The sequence below is a fragment of the Ailuropoda melanoleuca genome, chromosome 11 (genome assembly GCF_002007445.2).
Source record: "Ailuropoda melanoleuca isolate Jingjing chromosome 11, ASM200744v2, whole genome shotgun sequence".
Taxonomy (NCBI): Eukaryota; Metazoa; Chordata; class Mammalia; order Carnivora; family Ursidae; genus Ailuropoda; species Ailuropoda melanoleuca.
This window is the reverse complement of record NC_048228.1, coordinates 14,096,953-14,123,619: the sequence shown is the minus strand read 5'-3', so window position 1 is coordinate 14,123,619 and position 26,667 is coordinate 14,096,953. Positions and strand designations below refer to the sequence as shown.

At 36.1% G+C, this 26,667-nt stretch overlaps 1 protein-coding gene and 1 long non-coding RNA gene across 2 annotated transcripts in view; one reads left to right on the top strand and one right to left on the bottom strand.

The window, feature by feature from the left end:
- Nucleotides 1-12,628, top strand: part of MYOZ2 (myozenin 2) — a 38,878-nt gene extending 26,250 nt beyond the window's left edge. Inside the window, exon 6 of the mRNA XM_002927948.4 lies at nt 12,394-12,628. Coding sequence (XP_002927994.1) covers nt 12,394-12,628 — 235 coding nt within the window. The remainder of the gene's footprint in view (nt 1-12,393) is intronic.
- Nucleotides 12,629-14,526: 1,898 nt separating this feature from the next.
- On the bottom strand, nt 14,527-26,643 carry LOC109490994. The gene is made up of 3 exons (XR_004628723.1): nt 26,462-26,643; nt 18,238-18,333; nt 14,527-15,565 (listed from the first exon to the last, which is right to left on the bottom strand). It is a non-coding gene; the product is annotated as an uncharacterized LOC109490994 (long non-coding RNA).
- Nucleotides 26,644-26,667: the final 24 nt, after the last annotated feature.

Sequence of the window (26,667 nt, the reverse complement as noted above, 5' to 3'; positions counted from 1 at the left end):
ACTATCACTGCTAAAACATCAAGATTATCTCCCACATTATTAAATCTTTTTAAAAACATTTTTATTAGGGATGACTGGGTGGCTCAGTCAGTTGAGTATCTGTCTTCTGCTCGGGTCATGATCCCAGAGTCCTGGGATCAAGCCCCGCATTGGGTGCCCTGCTTAGTGGGGAGCCTGCTTCTCCCTCGGCCTGCCACTCTCCACTGCTTGTGCTTTTTCTCTCTCTCTCATTCTGATAAATAAATAAATAAATACATAAATAAATAAAATCTTTTTTAAAAACCAACATTTTAATTAAAAAATTTAATTAAAAGTTTTTTAATTAGTAATTTCTCAAAGATTATTAGTTTTTCTGTGTTGATTCAAACAACAGTGCTATTCAAGATTTTCAGAAATAATTTACATATACGACTATGAGAATAACTGTGTAATTCTAGGCTCCAACTTATATTTTTTAAACCAGATTAAAGATAATTTAAGAATTTGTGGCCGACTCCAGTATATGTATAAACCAAAACTTACGCTACTAAAATTATTGCCAAATAATATCGGCATGATAGTATTCACATTAGATATCTATTTCTCCCTGTTATCCAATTTTAATAATTTCCATGGATATTTTAGCTATATTTTTAATGGTCTCATAATCCATTCTTTAATCATTTGATTTTCATTTTAGAGTCAAGTATTTTTAGTATGCGGGTGCCTGGGTGACTCAGGCAGTTGAATGTCCTATTCTTAACTTCGGCTCAGGGAATGATCTCAGGGTGGTGAGACCCAGCCCCGTTTCAGGCTTCTGCTGAGCATGGAGCCTGCTCAAGATTTCTCTGTCTCTCCCTCTGCTCCTTCCTGTCCCTCCCCACAACGCCCGCTCACACACTCTCTCTTTCTCAAATAAATAAATAAAATAAAACTATCTGCAATATGCTGTTTTGTACCCACAGAAAATTTATAGGCTGCTTAATGACTATTCATTTGAAAAATAATAAATTAAGGAGTAAGTCTTTGATTTACAAAAGAATACCACAAAGCCTGCATGTAAACAGCGATCTTCTTTAGTACTTTTAAAATTCTTGCACTATTAGAATGTTAGTTTTCACACACTACTATAGTAGTGGTATTAATACTATGCCTATTATTAATAATAGATCTACTAGGATTATACTTAATGCTATTACTAATTAGTAATGCCAACAGTATTAGGACTACATTTTGCATAAATGAGGTGTACCACAGAACTTAAGGTGGGTTTGAGGAGTGAATGGGAAAGCAGATTAGAGGGCCATTCTAATCAATGATATAACTTTTTTTCCAAAATGAGAGTGTAGAAAATTATAAAAAGTAAAACACTAAGGGAAAATGGAAAATAATGGACTACTTGAGGCTTGTTTTTGAGATTAATGCTTTAAAGATGCTGTGTGACTTCTTGTGTATCTTGTGGCTTTCCTACCCCATGCCTGCTGAGCAGCTTGCTTCCAGTTTTACAAACACACTGGTATATTTGGGTTGGCTATAACAGATGCCTATTGTTTGCATAAATACCAAGTGAGTGCTATTTCAGTGAGAGAGAGAGAAAGAGAAGTTAACCTGTTAATATTTCTCCTTTACTTAAGAAAATTTTATTTCTTTTTGTATACACTTCAATATGTAAATAAAAACTTCAGAGCTTAACATTAATCAATATTACAGTCTATTCTTAGATTTTTTATGAATGTAATTTGATTTTAATGTGTACAAATGTCATTTCATACAGATATATCAATATTTTAGTCATTGTCACTGATTTTAAATAGGCACTGATCAATTTTTAAATAAAATTTGAGTATGGTTGACACATGATGTTACATGAGTTCCAGGTGTAGAACACAGTGTTTCAACCATGCTATCCATTATGCTGTGCTCACAATTATAGCTGCCATCTGTCACCATACAATACTATGATACTATTGACTATATTCCCTATGCTATACTTGTATACACATGACATTCATTCTATAACTAGAAGCCTGTATCTCCTGCTGTCCTTCACCCATTTTGCCCATGCTCCCTAATCCCCTCCCCTCCGGAAACCATCAGTTTGTTCTCTGTATTTGTAAGTCTGATTCTGCTTTTTGTTTGTTTGTTCATTCATTTGTTTTGTTTTTTTAGATTCCACATATAAGTGAAATCATATGGTATTTTTCTCTGGCATATTTCACTTAACATAAGTGAAATATAAGTGAAATTCACTTTAGGTCCATCCATGTTGTTGAAAATGACAAGATCTCATCCTTTTTTTATGGCTGAGTAGTGTTCTACTGTGTATATTCCAATGGAATACACACCACATCTTCTTTATCCATGTATCTATTGAGGGATACTTGGGCTGCTTCCATATCTTGGCTATTGTAAATAATACTGCAATATTCTTAGATTCTTTATCATTGCTAAATAACAGATGGAAACAAAGTATGATGATACGTAGGCAATCCCAAACAGGTAGATTTAAGAGTCTTTTTGCCCTTAAAGTATATGCAACTGGCTACACAAAATTTGAGGCCTTGTCTGTTGCATACATTGCACTTAAAGCCTACTTAACAAACAATTAAACAGTATAACCATATCTTTGCCTTGAATGCTTGCTAAATAAATGAGTCTATAAAAAGTTACATAGATAGGAAATAGAAATCCATTTCCAGCTATGGAAGACTAGTTTATATTAGAACAACTTCACAAAAATAACTAGAAACACAAGTTATTATAAAGTGGTGGAAAAGCTATCAAGGAAGTAAGGACTTAAGGGCCAAGCTAGACATGAGGGAAATTTAGAGATGTGAACCCAACATTTGGTACCGCTTTTCCCCATTAAGGCATTTGCTGATTTATTGGTAACAACTAATAAGAAGCAGAGAAAGTAAGCAAAATTTTCAATAATCTTGAATCTGGGAAGGCCAAAAATAGGAATATAGGGTCTGCCAGGAGGAGAGGCCCAAATATTACAAGCTTTTAGTTGGGATTCCTACAGGCTACACCACTGGAATAAAGGTGAACAAGTAATAGACCAGCTTTCATGAAAATAAATGCTGATCTTACTCAACGCAATCCTAGGTTGGATAAAAATCACCTCTTTTATGTCAAACTGCCTGCCATGGACAAAAGTAAATCATCTCTGGAAGAAAGAGAACACCATTTAGAGACTCAAATTAATTCTACAATTTTTGCTACACAATGCTCATCACTCAATTAAAAATTACCAAGCATACTATGAGATGAGACCAAATGACTAAAAATAAAGAGAAAAAATAATAAAAGAAACAGACACACAAAAGATCAAATTATTGGAATGTTGGCTACTCCAAAATAATTGTGTGAAATATGTTCAAGAAAATAGATAACAAGATGAAAAATTTTAGCAGACTGGAAATATTTTTTAAGAAAGAATCAAAGGTAGGGGCACCTGGGGGGCTCAGTCAGTTAAACATCTGCCTTTAGCTCAGGTCATGATCTCAGAGTCCTGGGATTGAGCCCCATGCCAGGCTCCCTGCTCAGTGGGGATCTGCTTCTCCCTCTCCCTCTGCCCCTTATCCCCCGCTCATGCCCTCTCGGTCAAATAGATAAATAAAATCTTTTTTTAAAAAAAGAATTAAATGAAAATTGTACAAAAGTGAAAAATATACAGACAACTTGGAGATATCGTGGGTTCAGTTCTAGACCACTGTAATGAAACAAATATCAGTTATTTGTTGATTCACAATAAAGTGAGTCAAACAAATTTCTGGTTTCCCAGTGCATAAAAAAAGTTAAATTTACACAATACTGTAGAATATTAAGCATGCAATAGCATTACGTCTAAAACAACATGTACTACCTTAAAATACACTTTACTTTACTATCAACTGAGCTTTCAGCAAGTCAGAATCACTGACCAGAGATCACCATAACAAATTTAATAATTATGAAAAGTTTGAAATACTGTGAGAATTATGAAAATGTGACACAGAAACATGAAGTGAGCAAATGCTTTTGGAAAAATGGTGCCAATACACTTTCTTGACACAGGGTTGCCACAAATCTTCAGTTTGTAAAAAATGCAACATCTGCAAAGCTCAGTAAAGTGAAGCACAATAAAATGAGGTATGCATGTAATAACTGAAATTAAGAAGTCAAAGGATTAAGTGGTTGGATCCATATAAAATTTACAGGAAATACAAAGTACAGAGAAACATGTTAAAAATACCAAGGAAATGTAATCAGTAAAATTCAGCCTGTGGGAAACTCCACAGGACAAATGATCCAGTATTTTTCAATAAATAAATGCAAGGAAGAGATTAAAGGTGAAAACTCCATAATGAAAAATGTTTTAGAAGAAATTTTAAAGGACAGACAAAACTAAACCATACTATTTAGAGATACAGAACTGGGCTATTAACATATAATGAAAGGATTTTTTGTATTTTATAAAATGATATTATCACAAAAGTCAAAATATTGACTACATCTAGGGTCAGGAGAAGGCTGGGATTGAGCAGGGCCATGTTTAGGGCTTCTGGAGGAACTCTTAACATGCGTAGTAGTTACAAGGTTGTTCACTTTATAAGCTATTGTCCATTTTCATCAGGCTTCCTGTATTTCTATTATATTTCATGATTAAAATATTTTTAAAAATTAAATAGATTTCATGGCAGATTAAACACAGCTGAAGATAGGATTCATAAAACGATATGAAATATGATCAAACTAAAGCAGAAAGGAAAAAAAGGATTCGAAATGCAGTAAAATGACAAAAGATGTACCTGGGACAGTAATAAAAAATGACAATATATGTGTGTGAGTAGAGTCTCATGAGGGAATAAGAGAGAAAATTAGCCAGAAGCAATATCTGAGGAGTTAATAGCTAAGAATTTTTCAAAATTGACAAAAGATATCAAGGTTCAGGTTCGAGAAGTCCTACGCAGCCCAGGAAGGGTAATGTAAAGTAGACCACACCAAGGCACATGACCGGAAATCTGCTGAAAACCGAAGACAATAAGAAAATCTTAAAGCCAGGGAATAAAAGACAACTATCTTAAAAGGGTAAAAATAAGACAACTGGAATTTATAGAAGACAATGGAATAACACCTTTAAAAATGAAATAAATAACAGTCAGTCCTTAATTCTATACCCAGTGAAAATATTCTTTAACGGTAAAAGTTAAAATGAAAACATACTTACACACTTTTGACAAAAAAGTTGTTTTTTGACCCCTGCTAGACAATAGAACAGTAATAAAAAGTATAAGTATAAGAAAGGAAAAATAAAACCATCTTTATTCACAAATGGCAGGATTATGTCCAATGATATTCTAAGCAGAGGTTAGTGATTAGAATTAGTAAATAAATTTAGTGCAATCACAGAGTATAAAGTCAACATAAAAATTAATGATATTTTTATATACTAACAACAAATAATTAGAAAATAAATAATAATCATCAGTTTTACCTCATGATTTGTATACTTTTTTTAATGTATCTTATACTTCAATTAAATTTAAGAATCACGTAGGCAAAATAATCTCAATAGGCATCTCAGCCATCATAAGTTAGATGTGATACAAACCATTCTTTGAATTAGTCTAGAACACATTCCAATAATTTAAAAGAGAGGTTAAAATAATTTCCAGGTATAAATTGGGCTAATATCTTTCCTGCTGTAATTATTTAATGGGATTTTATTTTATCAAACTATTCAAGATTATGAGAAAATTATTTTACCAAAACTTCAGTTTTTCACACAACTATCATATGTTTTAAAAATAAAATGTAATAGGAAATATCATTATCCTTCTGTTGCAAAAATAATTCAATTTTACTATATTAAGATTTACTTCTAATATATCTTTTTTTTTCACTTTTGCAAAAATAAATGAAAGCAACAGAGAGGGAAAAAAGCAGTTTCCAAATATTCCCAAAGTCCTTTGCAAAGAGTAAAATAACATTCTTATTATATATAATTATTGGATATTGGTTAATAAAGCATATAAGGGTAAGATATAGTCTAACTGCATTCAGTGATGATAATGACTGGAAAAGAATTGGCTCCCAAGTCTAATCATATATTCAAAATGGCCCATGGTTTAATACAACTTTGTATTCTTGTACTCATTTTGAGTTTATTTAAATATTATGCTTTGTCAAATAATACTATGTTCAGCCCTTATAACATGTGAGGAAAAATAATCTAGGAGCACGGTTTCCAGTTCTGCTTCAAAAAGCTGTATGACTTTGAGTATGTCACTTAACCTCTCCTTATATTGGTTTTCTCATCTGTATATATCTATGATTATATAAGTGACTTTAAATGTATTACATACATTATCTACTTAGTAGAAAATTTATTTTAATTTCCACATAACCATTTTACATAATTCTTTACCTTATAGAATAATCAGTAATTATTATGGGCATATTATATGTCCAGCACTATTAGATTTAACAAATGCAATCCCATTACTGATCAATCAAAATAATCAAGAAAGCATCTATTAATTGCGAATCTGAGTGAAACACGCTTCTTACTCATTACATAGATGACAGGTGTAAAAATAATTTTCAGATCTATGTTTGAAGAATTTATGTTGTGGGAATTACAGAGATGCACAGTTATCTTTTAATAGAATATTCCAAATCTTTTAGTGGATATTTTTGCTTCACTGACTTTGAGTAAAACTTGACACTGTTTTCAGAGATCTTAAGAATCTTACAAATAATCTCTCATTTTGAATGTTTAACATCTCTGTTAATGGACTTTATTTTGTGTGCCGAGGGCAATAAACATTCAAACAAACAGGATATAGTCTCTACGGTGTCAAAGAAAAGAAAACTGCTTTTCAAACAACAACCTTTCACTGGATCAGTGGTAGGAGGTAGGAGATGGGTGATGGAATGGAAGGGAATGTTTTCATTTAGAAGAGAAGAAAATGACCTACAAATTGGAGGGAGAAACAAAACCGAAATGGATAAAATGGCAAAAAGTCATGCACTAAACGACAAATTCAAATATTAGATTTCAGTGGCAGAAAAACATTTCTTCTTTGAGTTAATTTAGGAAAAATAAATGAGTAAAATTCATTTTTGAAATTACTAGGTACAAGGTTAATTGGCCAAATTCAGCCTGACTCTAGAAATGTTGAACTCCAGCCTCTTGTATCCATGGATAACCATACATTCTTGAACTCCTACAAGCGTATGTGAGGCCTGTGCAATTGTGTAGGATGCCCATGCTTTGAAGGGCTATCTTGGTTTTCAATGCTTTGCTGTTTTTACCTTGAAATTCTTAACAATTTTTTTTAACAAGGAGCCCCATGTTTTCATTTGCGGACTACGAATTACATAGCTCGTCTTAATCCGGGCTCCAATCTTAGGAAGTGTTTACTGACCCACCAGGCAGACTAAGGTGTTTTTTACCCTAAACTTCTCTGCATGCAGGACACTCTTCCCTTGGAGCAACTATCTTATTCGAGGATGTGTTGTTTTTTCCTCATGTTTCACTCTCTACTTATCTGTAAGATCTACTGCAATCTTTCCATCTTTGAATTCTTGGCACATAGCAAGGTGTTTAGACATAATAAGCCATCAGTAATTTGCTACATGAATAAATGACTGAATCAACAAATGCACAAACTATTGATATACAACAGCCATCTTCCAAAATGATAAAATATTGTCTTGGACATCTTAGACATCCAAGAATAAATTTTACTTATGTACTGAATCAACTCTGAGGAATAAAGACTCTTCAATTCACTAAATCGAATGACAAAATGTGGACATTGAATCAGCTAGTTGCATCATGAATGGGACAGAAACCTGGTTTGACATCATTTAGACACAGTCCAAGTAGGCTGACATTCCTAAACACACTCCTCTGCTTAGAAAGTGATCTCAGAAGGCCCCATATTCCCCAAGAATTAGCTCGTGGGGGTGTGGTATAGAGTAGTGACTAGAAAAACAGGCCTCCCATGAGTCAGGCTGACTGGGTTTAAATCCTAGTTCTACAACTTAATAGGTGGGTGACTTTGGGCAAGTCATTCAACTTAGCTGTGTCTCTATCATCTATTAAATAGGAATATAAGCAGAACCAATTTATAAGGTTGTGAAGATTTAATGAAAAAAATCATGTAAAGCCTTTGTATTCAAAGTATGATCCATAGACCAGTAGCACTAGCATTACCCGGGAACTGGTTAGAAATGTGGAATTTTAGGACACACACTAGACTGAATGAATTAGTGTCTGCTCTTTAATACGACCCCAGTGTGATTCTACCGATAGTTTGTGAAGCATGTAAAAAAGGGTCTGGTATATTAGTACCTAGTCAATGAATAATAGCTTTAATCGTTACTATGACTTCTGAAGTTTAATAATCATAAAGGATCTGAATGATAATCTAAGTTCTTCAAGTTCTAAACTGATCTCTCGAGGTGCCTGGGTGGTACAGTTGGTTAAGTGTCTGTCTTCAGCTCAGATCATGATCCCAGTGTCCTGGGATTGAGCTCTGCATTCAGCTCTCTGCTCAGCGGGGAACCTTCTTCTCCCTCTCCTCCCTGCTCATGCTGTCTTGATATCTCTCTCACTCAAGTAAATAAATGAAATCTTTAATAAAAATAAAAAATAAACTAATCTCTCTTACCACCCGAGTAATGGTTTTAGGCCCTGGATATGAAAATCTATACTGATATGATTGCTAAGTACTATCTCAGACTGAGGTTACTGCACCAATCAATGACCTGTTATTATCCATATCTTCCACAGCAATTTGGGGGAAATATCACCAGGTCAGTCATCCTGAAAACAGACTCAACAGAAAATAAAACATACTGCTCTTCAGAGAGGAGCAAATGAGAGAAAGACAAGAAAATTATGGGAAATAAGACAGAGGTTATATACCACGTGATACCATGTACCATCTGTTCAGCCATTGTTGAGATCCTCTATCCACTCTGTGGATGTTACCTTCACTGAGGCTTTTAGTGTCTGGCTCACTGTCTTCCTCCCCAGGACGATTCCTGTCATACTTCTCGGTAGCTTCACTATCCACATATGATTTATCCACATATCCACATATGAACTCTCCACCCTTTTAAGTCTTTGTCTCATTTTAAGGATCGCTTTCTCAATCCCACCTCAGCCACTCTTGGCTTTTCTTAAAGTTTGTTATTACTGATACCAGTGTTGCCTTCAAAAATCTCAATTTTAAGCACCCCCCCCATCACACCGTATCTTTACTTTTCATTTATTCTTTTCTTCAACAATACTTCAGCTCCACATGTCAAAGCCATCCCATATTTCAAGGTCCATCAGTCACTGTCTCCTTACTTAGTCAGACTCCATGGTCTCTTACTACTGTCACACAGAAATTAAGATATTCAAGATGAGGGGCGCCTGGGTGGGAGAGCAGTTGAGCGTCTGCCTTCGGCTCAGGGCGTGATCCCGATGTTATGGGATCGAGCCCCACATCAGGCTCCTCCACTGGGAGCCTGCTTCTTCCTCTCCCACTCCCCCTGCTTGTTCCCTCTCTCGCTGGCTGTCTCTATCTCTGTCGAATAAATAAATAAAATCTTTAAAAAAAAAAAAGATATTCAAGATGATCACAGGGTGACTGAGCTACAAAGAAAATCAGATCTCTTCCAGGCTTTAAAATAATCTCGGTAATATTGGACAGACTCTACAGTCTTCCCATTGTCCAAATTGTCCAATGTGTATGAGGATCTTCTAGGTACAATGCATTACAAAAGTATATTGTAATGAGTTACAAAGATATATCGGAGAGAATTCCAGTCCTCCTGGAGTACAGTTTGGCAATAATAATAATAATAATAACAAGGCAGATAGATCAATGGATGTAATGGAAGATCAGAGAGTGTCCTCCTGGAGTACAGTTTGGCAATAATAATAATAATAATAATAATAACAAGGCAGATATATCGATGGATGTAATGGAAGATAGGAAGTGAGGTTACAGGGGAGTCCTCCTGGAGTACAGTTTGGCAATAATAATAATAATAACAAGGCAGATATATTAATGGATGTAATGGAAGATAGGAAATGAGGTTACAGGGGAAGTAAAAATAGAGTCCATGGAAACTTAGAGGAGCAAGACCTACTTCTGGCTGTGGGAGATCAAGGAAAGCTTCAAGAAGAAAGCTACATATGCTACTTAAATAACATACTTAGAACTGAAAGAACTTAAGGTAATTTAGAAGTGCAAATTAGAACTTAAAGTTATAACCTAAAGGAGACTTAGAAATGTAGTGTCAGAGTACTCCAACAGAGAAAAAAAGAGTATGACTAAAGGTAGGAGAGTATAAAGGAGAAGAGTAAGCACTGCATTCAATTTGGCTAGAATGAAGGGGGCATAAAAAGAGAACAGGGCAAACAGACATAATGGACCTTTCCACTGGGATGTCAAAATCGTTTTCTACTCACACACCAAAACTGTTCCTCTCTGTCTTCCACCAGCCAGTTGCTAAAACTCTAAACGTACAACTAATCCTTGATTTCTATATTTCTTTGACAATTTTTATCCATTTATCAGAAAAACCTATTGACTCTACTCCCAAAACCCATCCTGAAACCACTCACTTCTTTCCATCTTCATGGAAAACACCTGAAATCCAATCCGCCATCATTTCTCACTTGAATTGCCACAGTATCTTTTCTCCTTCCACTCTTGTCCTCTTATAATCTATTCACAGAGCAAAAGCTGCCAGAGTAATCTTTACAAAAATTTAATCGGATTACACTACTCCCTGCTTAACATTTTACAGTGCCGCCCTTCACACTTGGAATGAAATTCATGTTTCTTACTTGGACAAAGTCCCATACAATCCACCTCTCTGTCCTCTCTTCTCTCTACCAACCTTTACCTACTTGTCTACCAACATAAGCCTTCTTTCTTTTCCTGAATGTATCAACAATATCTCTGCCTTAGATTCTTTGCATTACCTACTCCCTGTGCCTGAAATGCTGATGTGTTTCAGCTGTACTGCCCATGGCTAACTTCTTACCATCATGTGACAGTTTAAAAGTCGTCTCTTCAGGGGCGCCAGGTGGTGCAGTTGTTAAACGTCTGCCTTCGGCTCAAGGCGTGATCCTGGCGTTCTGGGATCGAGCCCATCAGGCTCCTCTGCTAGGAGCCTACTTCTTCCTCTCCCACTCCCCCTGCTTGTGTTCCCTCTCTTGCTGACTGTCTCTCTCTGTCAAATAAATAAATAAAATATTTAATAAAAAAAAAATAAAAGTCATCTCTTCAGAGAAGTCTTCCCCGGCTATCTAGTCATTCATTTATGCCCTAGAAAATTATACTACTTTAATTTTCTGCATAGTTCTCATTACTATCAGAAGTATTGTCTATATGTTTATTTTTTTTATTGTCTGTCTTCTTCATTAAAGCATAAGTGCTTGGGGTGCCTGTGTGGCTCAGTCGGCTAGGCCTCTTAGCTGTTGATTTCAGCTCAGATCATGATCTCAGGGTTGTAAGATTGAGCCCCATGTCAGCGTGGAGTCTGCTTAAGATTCTCTCCCTCTCCTTCTGCCCTTCCCCCCACCGCATGCATGCATGCTTTCTCGCTCTTAAAAAAAAAAAAGAATATTAAGAGGTCAAACTTTGACTCCATTGTTCACTGTTACATCCCTAACACTTAGAAATGCCTGGTGCTGAATGAATAAATAAATTAATGGCTAAATCAAAGGAAGCTGGAATGTTATGTGGGGCCTTGAATTCCAAGAAGGTAGACTTTATTCAAAAGAAATATAGAATTTTGAGGTTATTGAAGTGGAGATAGAAAGATGCAAAAGACACACTTCTTGCCTTCAAAGAGTTTATAATTCACAAATTATACCAAACCATATTATGAAAAAACAAACTCAGACCAAGTCATATTATGAAAAAAAAAAAGCTAACAAGCCAAAGTACTATATCATAAGCATCAAATCACTGACATAACAATGCATGCTATAGGAATTTGGCGAAAGAACAGTGAGGAGGCTGGGATAATTGAGAGGAAGTAGGAACTTAAAGGCCACAAGACATACACAGGTGGACAGAAGGCAGGGAGGAAATATCTAAGCAGGGGAAGCATTGTTAGCAAAGACACAAAGGCAAGAAATGTTTTCAATGAGCTCAGAGTATAGAATAGATTAGTTTAGTCCCAAACTAAGAGTACCTACAAAGGGACTTTATACCAGTGTATTAACAAATATCTGTTTTATCATACCATCATAGTACTTAATTAAAAATACTTGCCTCAGAGATCAAAAACTGAAAATTGTACTAAGAATATAACAACATACCCACAGAATCACAAATTAAATTGTTTTCTATTTTCTGGCAAATGAATTTGAAAATTAATTATTATTTTTCTTTTCACTTCCTACAGAGTTGCCACCCCATTTGGAGGTTTTGAAAAAGCATCAAAAATGGTTAAATTCAAGGTTCCAGATTTTGAGCTACTACTTCTAACAGATCCCAGATTTATGGCTTTTGCCAATCCTCTTTCTGGCAGACGGTCCTTTAATAGGACTCCAAAGGGATGGATATCTGAGAATGTTCCTATAGTGATAACAACTGAGCCTACAGAGGACACCACTGTACCAGAAACAGAAGACCTATGAAAAGAAAGTTGTATATGCCACAAAACCCTCTAAACATAAATGTTGCTGTTTTATTATTCTACTTACTGGCAAAGCCTCTTACACTCTTCATTAGTAGCAATAATTAATAGCAATTTAGCAATTTTCCTTTTATCACATTTAAATTCAATCTCAGATCAAATGCTAATAAACAATTCAAAATCTTGTTTTAAAAACTTTCAACTCACTTGTCTTTATTCATAATTTTGTTTTCACCTGGTCTAAACAATCCAGCCTTCTCTGAGAAAATCCAGAAAAGTAACTGACAACAAAAGATTTCAACTTCTTTTCCTTTATTTTATTTTACTTTTTTTTAAAGATTTTATTTATTTGACAGAGATAGAGACAGCCAGCGAGAGAGGGAACACAAGCAGGGGGAGAGGGAGAGGAAGAAGCAGGCTCACAGCAGAGGAGCCCGACATGGGGCTCGATCCCATAACACCAGGATCACGCCCTGAGCCGAAGGCAGACGCTTAACCGCTGTGCCACCCAGGCGCCCCTCTTTTCCTTTAAAATGAGCTATTTTTGAATAAGTTTTTCAAGTAGAATCTAGAATTAAAGTGCAGTGCAAGATATTTAGACTCATTTGGAGTTTTCTTTAAGGGATGAAAGCTATGGAAGCCAATGAACAAACATTATGGATGGAGAAAAGTGTCGGAAAGGGTTCCTTTCTGGTGACCAGGATAAAACAGCATGTCTGGATAAAGCCTTCTCATTAGTCATTCTTAGAATTTCTAAACTGCTTTGTATGTTTTGACCGGCTTTGGATCACTAGGTAACTATTCCCGATGACATTCTCCGAAGTTCAGTTGGGTTACTATATTCATTTAGTATTAGGTCAAGCAGACAGAGAGACAATGACTCAACGAACATCATACTCATCTTAATGGTCAGGGTGTACTTGGAATTCAAGCTCCAAAAATCCCAAAGCTGTGTTGATTAGGTTCAACTTTATGTATGCATTTTTAGAAGAGTAAAAACAAATAAAATATATGCTAATATACATATAAATAAAATATATATACATGAAAGAGAGATGTATAATTTGAATTAGCAGCTTTTTTTTCCTGAATCTTTAAATTCTACTTAGTCCTTAAATACTGGAGAGTATATACTACAAAATACATACAAAAACAAGAAATGAAAGAGCACAAAAACATCTGAAAGCAAAGTAGCACACATCAGTCATGAGATATGTGAACATATTGATATACAGGGCTCAAACTAATATATAGCTTTAGATCTGTCTTAAAATATGATAAAGGGAGTAGATAGCATAGAATTAGTAAGAAATAAGTATCAATTTTTCCCATTTTAATTCAGTTAAGAGTTCTGTGGTAGATATTTATGCCAGAGAATGAATGCCTCAGCCATAGAAAACTATGCACCAGACTAAGTTTAGGAAGGAGAGTAGATAGTAAAGAAAATGCCACAGAACAACATATTTACAAAAGAATCTGTGAATGCAATGTTGGAGTTGGTGGTTGTTCTAATCATCCTCTAGTCTTTTAAGCAGAGAAATTTTTTAAAAAATTGCTGCTAAAAAATGCAATCCCTAGAAAGTAACAATATCAAAGTATTGTATGAATACATTCTGAAATAATAGAGAATTCATATAATTTAAAATCTATCTTTAAGATTACTTACTTTTACTTAAGTTTTGGTGTTATCTGTTTTAAAATAATAACATTGGCATCTGTGATAAACTACATAAGGCTCCTATCATGCTGTTTTTTCATCCATTTTTAATGCTTTAAAAGATAAAAATTAGTCATATTCTATTATGCATTATGATGAAATAACTTTTTAATAGCAGTTTGAAATGAGTTACTATTTCTCATTAAATTGAAATTTTATTGCATGATTTCAATGATCTCCAAACAATTAAACTGTATGCTCAATATCACCATTCTGTCAACCACCAAAAGAGTCCCAGCAATTAAATATGCTAGGTAAAGAACAATACTCCCCACTCTGCAACTACCATAAAGGAGTATTTAAAAAGGGAAAATCTTAAGTTGGTTATTTTTTTTAAGAATTGGATAGAAAATGATGGAATAACTCTGTTCACTACTGTATTTCTTCCTTTCCTGGAAGTGTGTATTAATTCTAGCCCAGCTGTCTGACACCTTTAGAAATGCCAAAATTTCACACTCTGGTTGCTACACAATTGAGAATTTGAAAGGAATTTTGAATAGGTTTCCATTGACCTGAAAAGCAGCTAAACCTTTCAAAGTCTGAAGAAATATGATAGTCTCTTTAGAACAGCAGAAAGACTGTGGCATCTTTTCCAGTCACATTTGTATACATGAGAAATGGAATAAAGGAGAAAGAAAATTAAAAGAAAAAAAAATAACTTTCACTGACAGACTACTAAACTCCAGGCACTGTACTTATTCATGGCACTGAGGCTCCTTAACATATATTTGCCATATTTTATTTGCATAATTATCCTGTGAGGAAGGTATTATAAATAATCTCAATTTTATATAAGAAAATTGAGCCTTAGAGAACTAAGGTGATTTGCTTAATTATAGCACAAAAGGGGGAGAGCTTGCTAAGTCTGGCTCTAAAATATAAGCTCTAGTCATTGTTTATCTTCTCTCTCAGAATAAAATTCAGCCTTAAGCTATTTTTTTTACATTAGACAAAATAATAATAAATCTTCATCATCTTAATTTGAAGCAAATACAGCTATAAACTGAACAATTTCAGAGTCACCCTCCAAAGTCACTCAGGCAGTCCTGATCAGAGGAGGCTGCACTGTCAGGCTGTGTTGAACGTGAACTCAACAAAACAAGCAACATGCATGTTTAATTTTGAAATTTAAGCACCACAAAAGTGAACTCTGATTAAATTTGCTCATTTCTGTTCATATCGTGCATCCTTTTGATCTGTGTATTCTTCCTTTTCTTTCCCCTGTAGAGGCAAAGGAGGAAAGAAAGGAAAGGAATGCATGATACTAAGAAACCATAAGGTTGAAAGAAGTCATCTAGTGTGATCATACACCAAAGCCATTCCTTTAAAGGAAAATATTTTCTACTTTTCAAAACTTTAGATGGAATTCTCTCAATTTTCATTATACTGTTCAACAGACTTCCGGATCATGAAATTTTATCTCCTATTTTATGTAAGCCATTTTCTGATGATCAGCTGGCCAATTGTTCTCTGGATAATAACTAGAGCTACATTAATAACTAGAGCTATGGTTAAAAAGACCATTCTTGGCTTTTAACTCTACTGCCTTCAATCATTTCTCAAAGTTAGGGTTTTCCATTTCTTAACACACTATTCAAAGGCACTTGATAATGGAAAATAACTAATTATTGGTCATTACAGAATCAAGGCAAATATAAACAATAATTTTGAGTCTAAGTGACCATTTATTGAATCCATTTAAACTTCTACATTTTCTAAATAGATCCATTTATAAATGTTTTAGCAGCTTGCAAATGGAGGGAGTCAATTATTCTTGCAAAGGCTAATGTAGAGCAAAATGTCCAGTCGTGAGTATGAAAAGAACATCCTGAACTTTCCAACTCAGGGCACAGCTGTACCAGCAGACTTATTAATTCTGGAATTTCCTCACTCTGCTGCTTATGCAAGATAAAACTTACATGACATCATTGCAGTTTCTCAGCCACAACTGCTTTTTATTAAGCTTAGGAAAGTATTGCTTTGAATGCTTCTTTTCTTATGAAAAATACTTTCAACCTCCACATGCTCTATTCTGTAGGAAGAAGGGCAGTTCGCTTTCTATGAAAGGTGGACGAATGCCAGCTTTTGCCCAAAGCACTTCACCAATATAAAAAAGAGTCTTTGGAAAATTATAATACTTAAAAAAGTTAAACTTTGCAGAACGAAGAAAAAAATAAGTAAAACTGTGTAAAGATTTCCAGGGCTTAAACTGGAGTTGTTATTAGATCAAGAACAGGGTGTGTCTCTATTTGAATGCCTTAGATAGAAGGGCTGGCTTTTAACCCAGGATAGAAACTTTTCCTGCTTTCTCAATGTAATGGGATATCAATAGGAAGATTTGGTACACATGGGCAGAAAGGGGGGAAATGCTCATTTTAAGAGGTTATAGTTCAGATCCAAAAAGAATGTGCTTATTTTTCTGTACTATGGTATATTTTCAAACACATTCAGTGACAGCTTAGGCACTGTAGGGAATGGAGATGTTTCAGGAAATAGGACCGGAAAAAGTCAGAAGGAAAAAAGATAAATTCAATGTCATACCCTATTTTAAAACTGCTGATTGAAGAACTAATATAGAAGCTGCACCACTAGCAAAATAAATATAAATGAAAGGGGCAAAAAAACGAATGCCAAAATGAAGCAGGCTGAAAGGAAATACAGGCTAGCCTGGACAGGAATTAATTGTGCTATTCAGTGCTGTCTGCAGGTTTTTCCTCATACCTTTTGAAGTAGCTCTGATCGTACATGTACACAATTGTCTAATGTGAATTGTCACCCAAACAGATACTCTCAGCACATTTTCTGTATCATCACTTACTTACAGATAACATAAAAGCAGTTGTTTTGAAGGTGCCACGTAGCTGCTGATCTACCAGAAATCAGCGACGTCATCTCATGCAATTCACTTCACTCTGTAAGTCAGTTTTCTCTAATTCTTTATGTGGCTCAAGTGCTACCTCTGTCTGACTGAGACCTTCCCTGACCACCCTTATTTCAGAGCAAATATTTCTAATACCTTACTGTGCTTTAAAAAAAAAAAAAAAAGATTTTATTTATTTGAGAGAGAGAGAGCACTCGCGCATTAGCGAGAGTGGGGGGGAGGATCCCAAGCAGATGCGGGCTTGATCTCATGACCCTGAGATCATGACCTGCACCAAAATCAAGAGTCCGACACTTAACTGACTGAGCCACTCAGGTGTCCCGTTATCGTGCTTTTTTAAAATAGCACTTATTACTCCCGAACATAGTGTCTTAGTCTGGGTCCTCTGAGAAGCAGATGTCAAGATGGGGTTAAATCTAAAAAAATTGTATTAGGAAAAATGCTCTCAAAAGTGAAAAGGTGGGGGGCACCTGGGTGGCTCAGTCGTTAAGTGTCTGTCTTCGGCTCAGGGCGTGATCCCGGCGTTATGGGATCAAGCCCCGCATCAGGCTCCTCTGTTGGGAGCCTGCTTCTCCCTCTTCCACTCCCCCTGCTTGTGTTCCCTCTCTCGCTGGCTGTCTCTCTCTCTGTCAAATAAATAAATAAAATCTTTAAATTAAAAAAAAAATGTGAAAAGAGGGAAGGAGTCTAGAGGGTTGGAAGAGCCAAGAGATTCCAAATGAAAGTGTGCTGACTTGTTCCACGCTGCCATGCAGCTGAGGGAAGATGCAGCGAAGCTGTTGGAGGACCCTTGAGCCAAAGTCACCTGCAGGAGAAACCCTGTGCTTCCCTGAAATGGTTCTGCCTTAGTGTCCTTGTCACAGTCAGTCATTGGCTAGGAGCAGACTGTGGAAGGCAGCCTAGGCCCAAATGAAGTGACGAGGGTCACCATGCACTAGAACTGGGGCCCTCAGTCAATCATGTTGTTGGAAATCTGCAAGGATCCTTCTTATGACCCACCAAAATAATATACCTATTTGTTCCTTCCTTGTTCATCTTGTCCACCAGAATGAATGTTCTCTCAGGGCAGAAACGTGGCCTTTTTTATTAATTGTTCTATCCTCCGTGCCTGGTAGATAGTAAAGAACAATAAAAATTTGTTAAATGAATAAATGTATCTGGATTAAGGGGATAATATTTGTAGCTACCTTAAAAATAAATTCATTAAAAGGTATACTACCCCATACACAGTAAGTCTTCAACAAATGTTAGCTATTGTTATGAATAAAAAATTATCAACATCATGCAGTAAGAAACCAAAGGCATTTAGAACTAAGCTAGATTTGAGGTTACATTGAAAATTCTTTGGGATAAATATACTTGGCTCTGACTTGGAACTAATATATGTTGGAGCAAGGAATTTATTAAATATAGACATAGAAACACTGAAGTGGTCTGACTACCTTTTTAGGATAAGCATTTGCATTAGCTCTGTTCTCCAGACTCAAAATTGCAGTTAAGATAGCCTTTTTAGGATTTTGATAGAATAGTCTTACTTCGTGTGAGCTTTCCCATATTTTGTATGTCATTTAGGAATTTTTTTCATAGTACTGGGCTCTATCTAAGGTCACACCCGGAATGAGAGCCAGCTTGGAACCCACAGTCAGGACAGAGCCACATGGCCCATGGCTCACCAGGACCCACATTCTCCCAGCCCAACCTGTGCCAACATAAGCCAAGGGGCCTGCATAACGAAGGGTGTGGGACTTAGAGGTTTTCAGAGATCACCTACAGGTTTCTAGAGCCCCCATAAAATGAGCTCCCAAACCAGCCACTTCTAGAAACTCAGACACCAGGTGAGTGAGTCAGGTGGGCTCTGGTCTCCTTTTGTTTCAATCTAAGCTTGCTCCAAATCCTCTCCAGGGCCATTCTCCCCATGAAGAAGGTGATTGCAAAATTAGGCCGTGCCAGTCTGTTATAAAACACGTGCTTCTGAAAATTTTTACTTAAAAATTCCTTGTAAAAGTCAGCCATTTCTTCCGCATTCAATGTCACTTTTTGACCTCATTCCGCTTCAGTTCCCAGGCCTTTAGCTTTTAGTCTTGAGTGAATAAATTCTTTTTTCTTATGAAAAGTCAAATTCTGTTTTGTACAGAACTGTTGATTACATCCTTTTGGTTTTGGTCTTAATTCTCTTAGCTTTTGTTTCAATGGTGATTCCATTTTCAGGGATGTCATAGTGAACAAATCAAAGGTTTGCATTTTTATCTGGGATTCCTATCCAATCATGGCAAGATGTTCTTGGCAGAATCTTGAGATCCTGCTGCGCACCATGCTTGCACTCGGAGGTGGGGGTGGGGGTAAGCTGACAGCTGGGACCAGTGAAGCTGCTGAAGAAAGGAGGGAGAAAAGTCTTCTTGGGGCAGCAAGGCCGCCATGCCCCATGAAGCCTGTCACTTAAGAGTTTTTAAAAATCAATAGGGTGGATACTTTCCTTGATCGGTGTACCTTACCTCTTCGGAAAACACATCACCCAATCAGAACAGAGTTCCCATGGAACTGATGGCTACATAACCCTTTCTTTCTTTTTTTTTCCTCCAGCTAAAAAGATTTTTCATTTAAATTCCTGTTTGGAATGTTATAAATCACAGAACATATTGCCCCTGGGGGCACCTGGCTGGTTCAGCGACTCTTGATCTCGGGGTTGTGAGTTTGAGCCCCAAATTGCTGTAGGGATTACTTAAAAATAAAATTTTAAAAAAGCCATACTGCCCCTAGATTCTAATGTTTTGGCGCAATTATCTCTAGAGTATGGTGAATACAAACAACCACTCCCATTCCCTTTCAGGGGCAGGAGCAGGGTAGGGGGTTGAGGGGGTCCTGCCTTGCTTAAAGAAAGTAGGCATCTGGAGTTCATAACCAGGGGAAAAAATAAATATAAGCTGATGCTAAAATAATGAAAAATTCACCTACATACAATCTACCTGTAACAACCTTTTCTTCTTTTCCAACTTACCTTGTAAAAAAGAAGAAACAAAGAACAAGTTATGATTTTGCCAAATGTGATCCACTAGACTATGTTAATAGCATAATAAAACACTCTCTTTGGTTTAAATAAACAACCATCAAAGACTCAAAGAACTTTAGATACTATCTTGAAATATTCTAAACCAATTCCCTCATTTACAGAATGGAAATTTAGAGAAGTTAAGAAACTAGCCCAATCTCACACTGTATACCTAAAACTAGGACCCAAGAATTCTGCTTCTGATCTCACATGCTTTCCACTATCTTATTCTCTCTCTCTCTCCTATCTCAGCTGAGAACATAGGCATCCACATAGACATAAGCTGCACATCTTCTGGTGGCATACTGTAAATGATTTCATATTTATCTATATGGATATAGCCTTACATAATTTGTACATCTCATTTATTAACCACAGAGGATTAAAACTGTGAACTGTGAATGTTAGTAAAAATGTGGAGCCTTAGAGTAACGGCCTTTTTAAATGTTAGGAAGTTTTTAATCAGTGAAAAATTGTTAATGTGATAATACAAAGCAAAATGAATATTTTTTTCTAACTGGAAGGGAGTAAATTTCCACACTATATTGAAGGGGGACCTGCTCCTTCTATTAAAAATCTTTTGCTCACATCTTTCAAACCGTAGTTTTGTTGTTAGGGAGTCTAGAAATCATTTTAATTGGTTATGATCAGAAGATTTTCAAATGAAATAGAAAAGAATAAAATATCAGAGTGCATCACTCACAGTAATAATGGTTTAAGAAATTACTGATTTTGTTTTATACATGTCCATGTGAACTAGATCATAGTGTAAAGTATACTGCTTTCTCTAGGTTGCAGTCTGCAATGTTGGAAAGCTGCTCTTCTACCTACTGCTAGCTGCTGTTTGAAATTGAAATTCAGCAGTTTTTAGCAACTGACATGGCTTTTCTTCATCACATTAAAACTATTATAACTAATTCCATAAAGAGAGTTATTCAGAATAAAAAGAATCTGAAACAGTAACAGGACAAAACTTGTAGAAAACAATTTAATCAGAAAACTTTGATTTTAAAATGTACAAAGTCTAGGGCGCCTGGTTGGTTCAGTCTGTAGAGCGGTTGAGCATCTGACCTCGGCTTAGGTCATGATCCCAGGGTCCTGGGATTGAGACCTGAGTCTGGCTCCACACTCAGTGGGGAGTCTGCTTCTCTCTCTCCCTCTGCCCCTCCCCCTGCTCATGCTCTGTCTGTCTCTCAAATAAATAAATAAAAACTTAAAAGAAAAATAAAATGTACAAAGTCTTTAACACACATTCCTGGGATATTATTTGCCAAGACTTAGATTGTTTGTTTTCCCCCAGCACAATTTCAGTTTTAAGGCTTGTTTTACAGATCAGAGAATGACAGACTCAAGAATACTAATAGTTCAGAATTAGAAATAAATTCAGTCCTTGAATTTCTGCTTTATATACACCTATAATTCTTTGAAGTATTTCTATCACACCTATAATTCTTTGAAATATTTCTATACCAACAACTTTATTACTCTATTAAAAAGTGTTGTATTTCCCTTTTTCCTTTTGACTGTGAAGTGAATTTCAATAAGGAAGTTCAACTTGAAAACACTGGTGCCCTGAATATTTTTGTCATCTTTACAAAGAAAAGTGCTCTCCAGGGCAACTTCCTTTTGGGCTCAGTGCTTCATCCAATATGCTACGAGCAAAAGATATGGTGTTATTCTACTCTTGTATTTCTTAAAGAACTACTTTAAAAACAAGTTAGGCTAAGATGTAAAGTCTTATGTGTGTGTGTGCGTGTGTGTGTGTGCGTGTGTGCGTGTGTGCATGGCTTAGATTTGTTAGGTTCCCAGGGATGAGAAAACAAGTTTGGTAAATTTCCAAACATCTTAGTATTTTTCATAAAGTCAAAGTCCTACAATAGATATCACAATTCAGAAAAAGAAAATCTTTACTTGTGAAATGCTCTCAACTTCCTCATGTTCCCTTTTCCTTGTCTTTCCAGAGGGTACAAAGATGCCAAGTATGTTTATCACCAATACTTGAATATAGAAGAAATTCATTGTACTTTAAGATACAAAAGAGTACAATCTCCTATGAAACCTCAGAATATTTCAGGGAAAATATTTCATACAGGCCAATTCCAAGTGTTTCAGAGCTGGGTTTCAGTTCTGGTTCTACTTAGTGTCCAGCATGAGCTTGGGTAACTTTACTTCCCTGAACTTATGTTTTCTCATCCCTACAATGAGACTTTAATGAACTAATCTCTAAGATCCTTTCCATCTCTAAGATTCTAAAGGCTCTTACATGTAAAACATGTTATAAAACTTGTTTTATAAAAAAAATTAAAGAGAAAGAATATTTACGCACAAACCCTAATCGGGCTAATTGAAAAAAATGTTTTTATTTTTCGCTGACACATTTTTTCAGAAGTTGACAGCAAAAGTGCATCCTGAGCTCAGTTTCATGGATGGTATATAAAACCTGTTACCGCATTTTCCAGGGACATGGTGATGAGTCCACTGTCGGTGAACATAGATAAGAGCCTCCTTAGATGAAAGCCCACATGGGGAAAAACCATTTTAGATGATGACAGAAAAATGTTTTCCTGTTACTGATAACTTAAATATCATATCCACTTTTAATTTTAGATCAGAGCCAAACAAGTTTAAGCTACAGGTTCATGCATATTTTTGTTCTTTTGTTCTCATTCTTTACATTCTACTTGTATTTTAATTTCTCATAGCTCTGATTTGTCTTATTTATATTTCATCACTACTTTATACAATATGTTTGAATGCATTGCATTATTATTGTTCTTTAGAATTCACTTCACTTTGTAGGATGATGTGAAATACTATGAATGAATGGATTGATTAATAAGCTTAATATTTACTAGGCCTTCAAAAATTTGTTGAGAGAAAATGGAGTATTTTTAACTTGAAAAAACAAAAGTATTTTCACAGTTAAATAGTATCTTATGGAAAAGTGAATATAGATTTCTGTTGCTACAAAGGACAGAAATAAGACAGTATGTGGAAATTACCAATAGATTTCAATTCATTGTGATGAAAATTTCTTAACAGTTAGTCTTAAAAAGGAATAGCCTGTCTCACAAAGCATCGAGTTTTCTATCATGTCACTATATTTGAACAGAACTTGGACAACCATTGATGGGGATGATCCTTCAGTGAGTGGGAGGCTGGGCCAGATGTAATCTAAAGCCTCCCACATCTTTGAGATTATAATCCAATACATAGTACAGAAAGAAAAACAATGTATAGATTCTTATAGCATCCCATTATCATTGATGACAACAGTATTGGTAATCATAATAATAACACTAATGGCTGTAATATACAGTATAGGCCTTCACTTGCTTTTATCTAGGGCAGTATCAAAAGACATCATATGTAAGTATTATTTCTCATCACAGTTTTACAGATAAGAAATTTAGAATGTTTCAAAGTGAAATAACATACAAGGGTAATGAAATTGCCTAAGCTGACAATAACTCAGCAAAAATTAAGGAGGCCACTGGCTAACCACTAGCTATGGTTAACTAACAAATGTTGACTCTGGTATAGCAGAGGCTAAGGTTTGGGATGTATGGCTAGTAAAGTTTTGACTAAGAGCTGGCCAAGGTGCTAAGGATATTGAATTTGACCTTCTGATGCTTAACAAAATGTCATGCTGCAGAGCTCTGAGGTGCCTGGTAAGCACTCAACTCCTGAATTTCCTATTTTATAAGAGGATAGAGGACTTTCAGGAACTCTCTTCTCTCTCCCACTTCCTCCCGTACCTACATTATTCTTTCAGACCAGCTACTCTAAATAGGCAACATGCATCATCACAAGCAGCTCTCAGCTCCCATCTTTACAGCTTTGCAACCAGAGAAAAGACCCAATTTGAAATTGCTGTGAAAGGATGCTGATGAGCTTGAATCACCCATACACCAATCACTGGGCCAGTAAAGGGTGAAATACCCCCACTTGGAGTTATGCCCACCCTGTGGTTTAGCTATTATTAAAACCTGTGTATATGTTATTATTAAAAGCAGGAAAGACATTCCTAGCCACCATGTTTTCTGGGTGGGATATGTAGTGCAAGGTTAATTTTCCTTTTTCCCATCTGTTTGCTTCAGACTGCCTTTTTGATGCTTAACCTGTGACTTACTACAAGCCTATAATTTAAAACTCAGTACTTAGATATGCCAAGAACTGGTAGAAAGTTTGAACTTAGAGGATTAAAAAAGTGTTTTTCAGTGTTTAGTCAAATTCTCAAGAAGGGTGAACTAAAGCGCATTCTTCTGTAATCTCTAAATGAGGAGAGGAGATAGAATGAGTGTTTATTATCCACAGTTTAAATTATTTTTCAAGAGTGGAGAAGGGATTGACTTGTCAGTTACCTTTGCAAATAAATAATTACAGTACAATATAATTGTTAAAATAGAAATAAGTCCAAAAAGGGTGAAGGAAAGACAAGTCTGTCTTGGAAAATTATGAAAGGTTCCATAAAGGAAGTAAGTTTTCAATTTCAATTTCAACTCAACTGAGACTGAAAGGATCCTGAAAGAACGTGGTAGGATCCACAGAAAAGCAAGGAGTTCAGTATGGCTACAGTGGAGTAAACGGGCAAGAATGGCAGATGATGTTAACGGCCTGAAGCAAGATCATGAAATGCCCTACTGGTGATGGGAGGCCCCTGCAATAAATCTTTGCAGAGGAATATCATGATCATATTTTCATGTTAGAAAAATTATTAATAGAATGTAGGTTGGAGTGGAGTGGGAAATAACAAGAGGCTACTGTAATTGTCCAAGGGAGATGAATCAGGATAGGTGTTAATTACTTGATGGACCAAGACAGTGAGAGTGAAGATTGAAGAGTGGATTTGAGGGATGCTTAAGGAGATAAGAGTCCATAGAAACTTGATATTAGGATAGAGGAAGTGAGGGAAATGTAATATACGGGTACTCCTGTTTTTCTGTCTTGGGTAACCGGGTGCCATTACCTGAAATAGGGAGTGAAAATGGGGTAGTTTCCAGATGGGTGGGGAGAGTCATGGTATCAGGAATAGGGAAAGCTAAAGATATCAACATCAATTCAGGACCTATTTAAGGTATCTGTGTGATATTCAAATGAAGATGTTGTTGCTTAAAAGTCTAACCTAGAGATATACATCTGGGAGTCCTCCGTGCACTGGGACACCTGGTAAGCTAAGTCCACGATGGAAAAGAGATTGTTCAAGGATACAGGAGGAATAAGGTCAGACAACAAAAGAAAATGGAGAGCTTGGTAACACAGAGGGCCTTAAGAAAAATATTTAAAGTGTATCAGAGATGTAGCTGCAGAACCAAGAAATAGTGGTACTAGGGAAACCAAAAGGAAAGTTAATAGTGTTATAATTTTTTAATGCAGTTTTTTCCCCTCCTCCTCCAAAAGTTTTAAATTTCTTGAAGGCAGGAATTATGTCTTAACTTTCACTGTATTTCCTTTAGTGCTTAATTCAGTGAAAGGATTATAGTAAATGCTCCATAAATTCACATTCATTCAGTCTCAAGCAAAATGCACCTATACCAATGTAAAATGTTTCTTCATTCTAATTCTTCAAATAAACATTTAGTTACCTATGAGTTTACCTAAATCAGTTTTATAACCTGTATGTTCTACCTGCATCAGCTTCGAAATGAGTTTCAAAATTTCATTTATTACTTATTGAGAGGGATCTTTGATACTAAAGATGGAAGTGGTTTTTTTAAGCTTCTATTCTTAAAAACAACAACAACAATATATTACAAAACAAAGTTTAGCCCAATTCCGAAGCAAAAGCTTTTAACTTAAAACTTGTTCTAAAGCAGAGTAAGGAGACAGCCAAATTTTTCTTACCACAATTAACTATTAGCCGAGTCAACACTATTAAAGCTTTCATTTTATTAATAGTCACGAACAACCACTTGGGGAATATACATTCACGCCAGTGGAAGCCATTTAAGTGTAAACAAATCATAACGATTCACAGAAAGCTAAAAGGAATTGCATATCCACATGCGGTTTTGAAGTCAGGCACTACGCTGTTTTCTCTCAGGTAACAATACTTAACCAGTCCTTCGCGGGTCCGCTTTCCTGAGCTTAGAAAATACCGAATATATAGACCAAGAGCACGGACTAGTCACCCGCCCTTGAGAACTATCCCCTCCTTCCTTCTACGCCACACAAGCCAACCTGCACGCACCTTTTCCAGAAGTTAAACCCTAACGCTCCACTCTTGCCTTAAGGGGACACGGTCAAGCTCCTGCTCTCGCGGGATCTCGCGCCTTGGAGTAAGTCAAATGGATCGCGCGCCCAATCGAACCCCCGCGGGAATACAGTTCGCCAGGTCCGGAAAGCCGGGAAATCGCGTGCGGGGCGGGGTTAGTTCGATGAGCGTGAAGGCGGGGC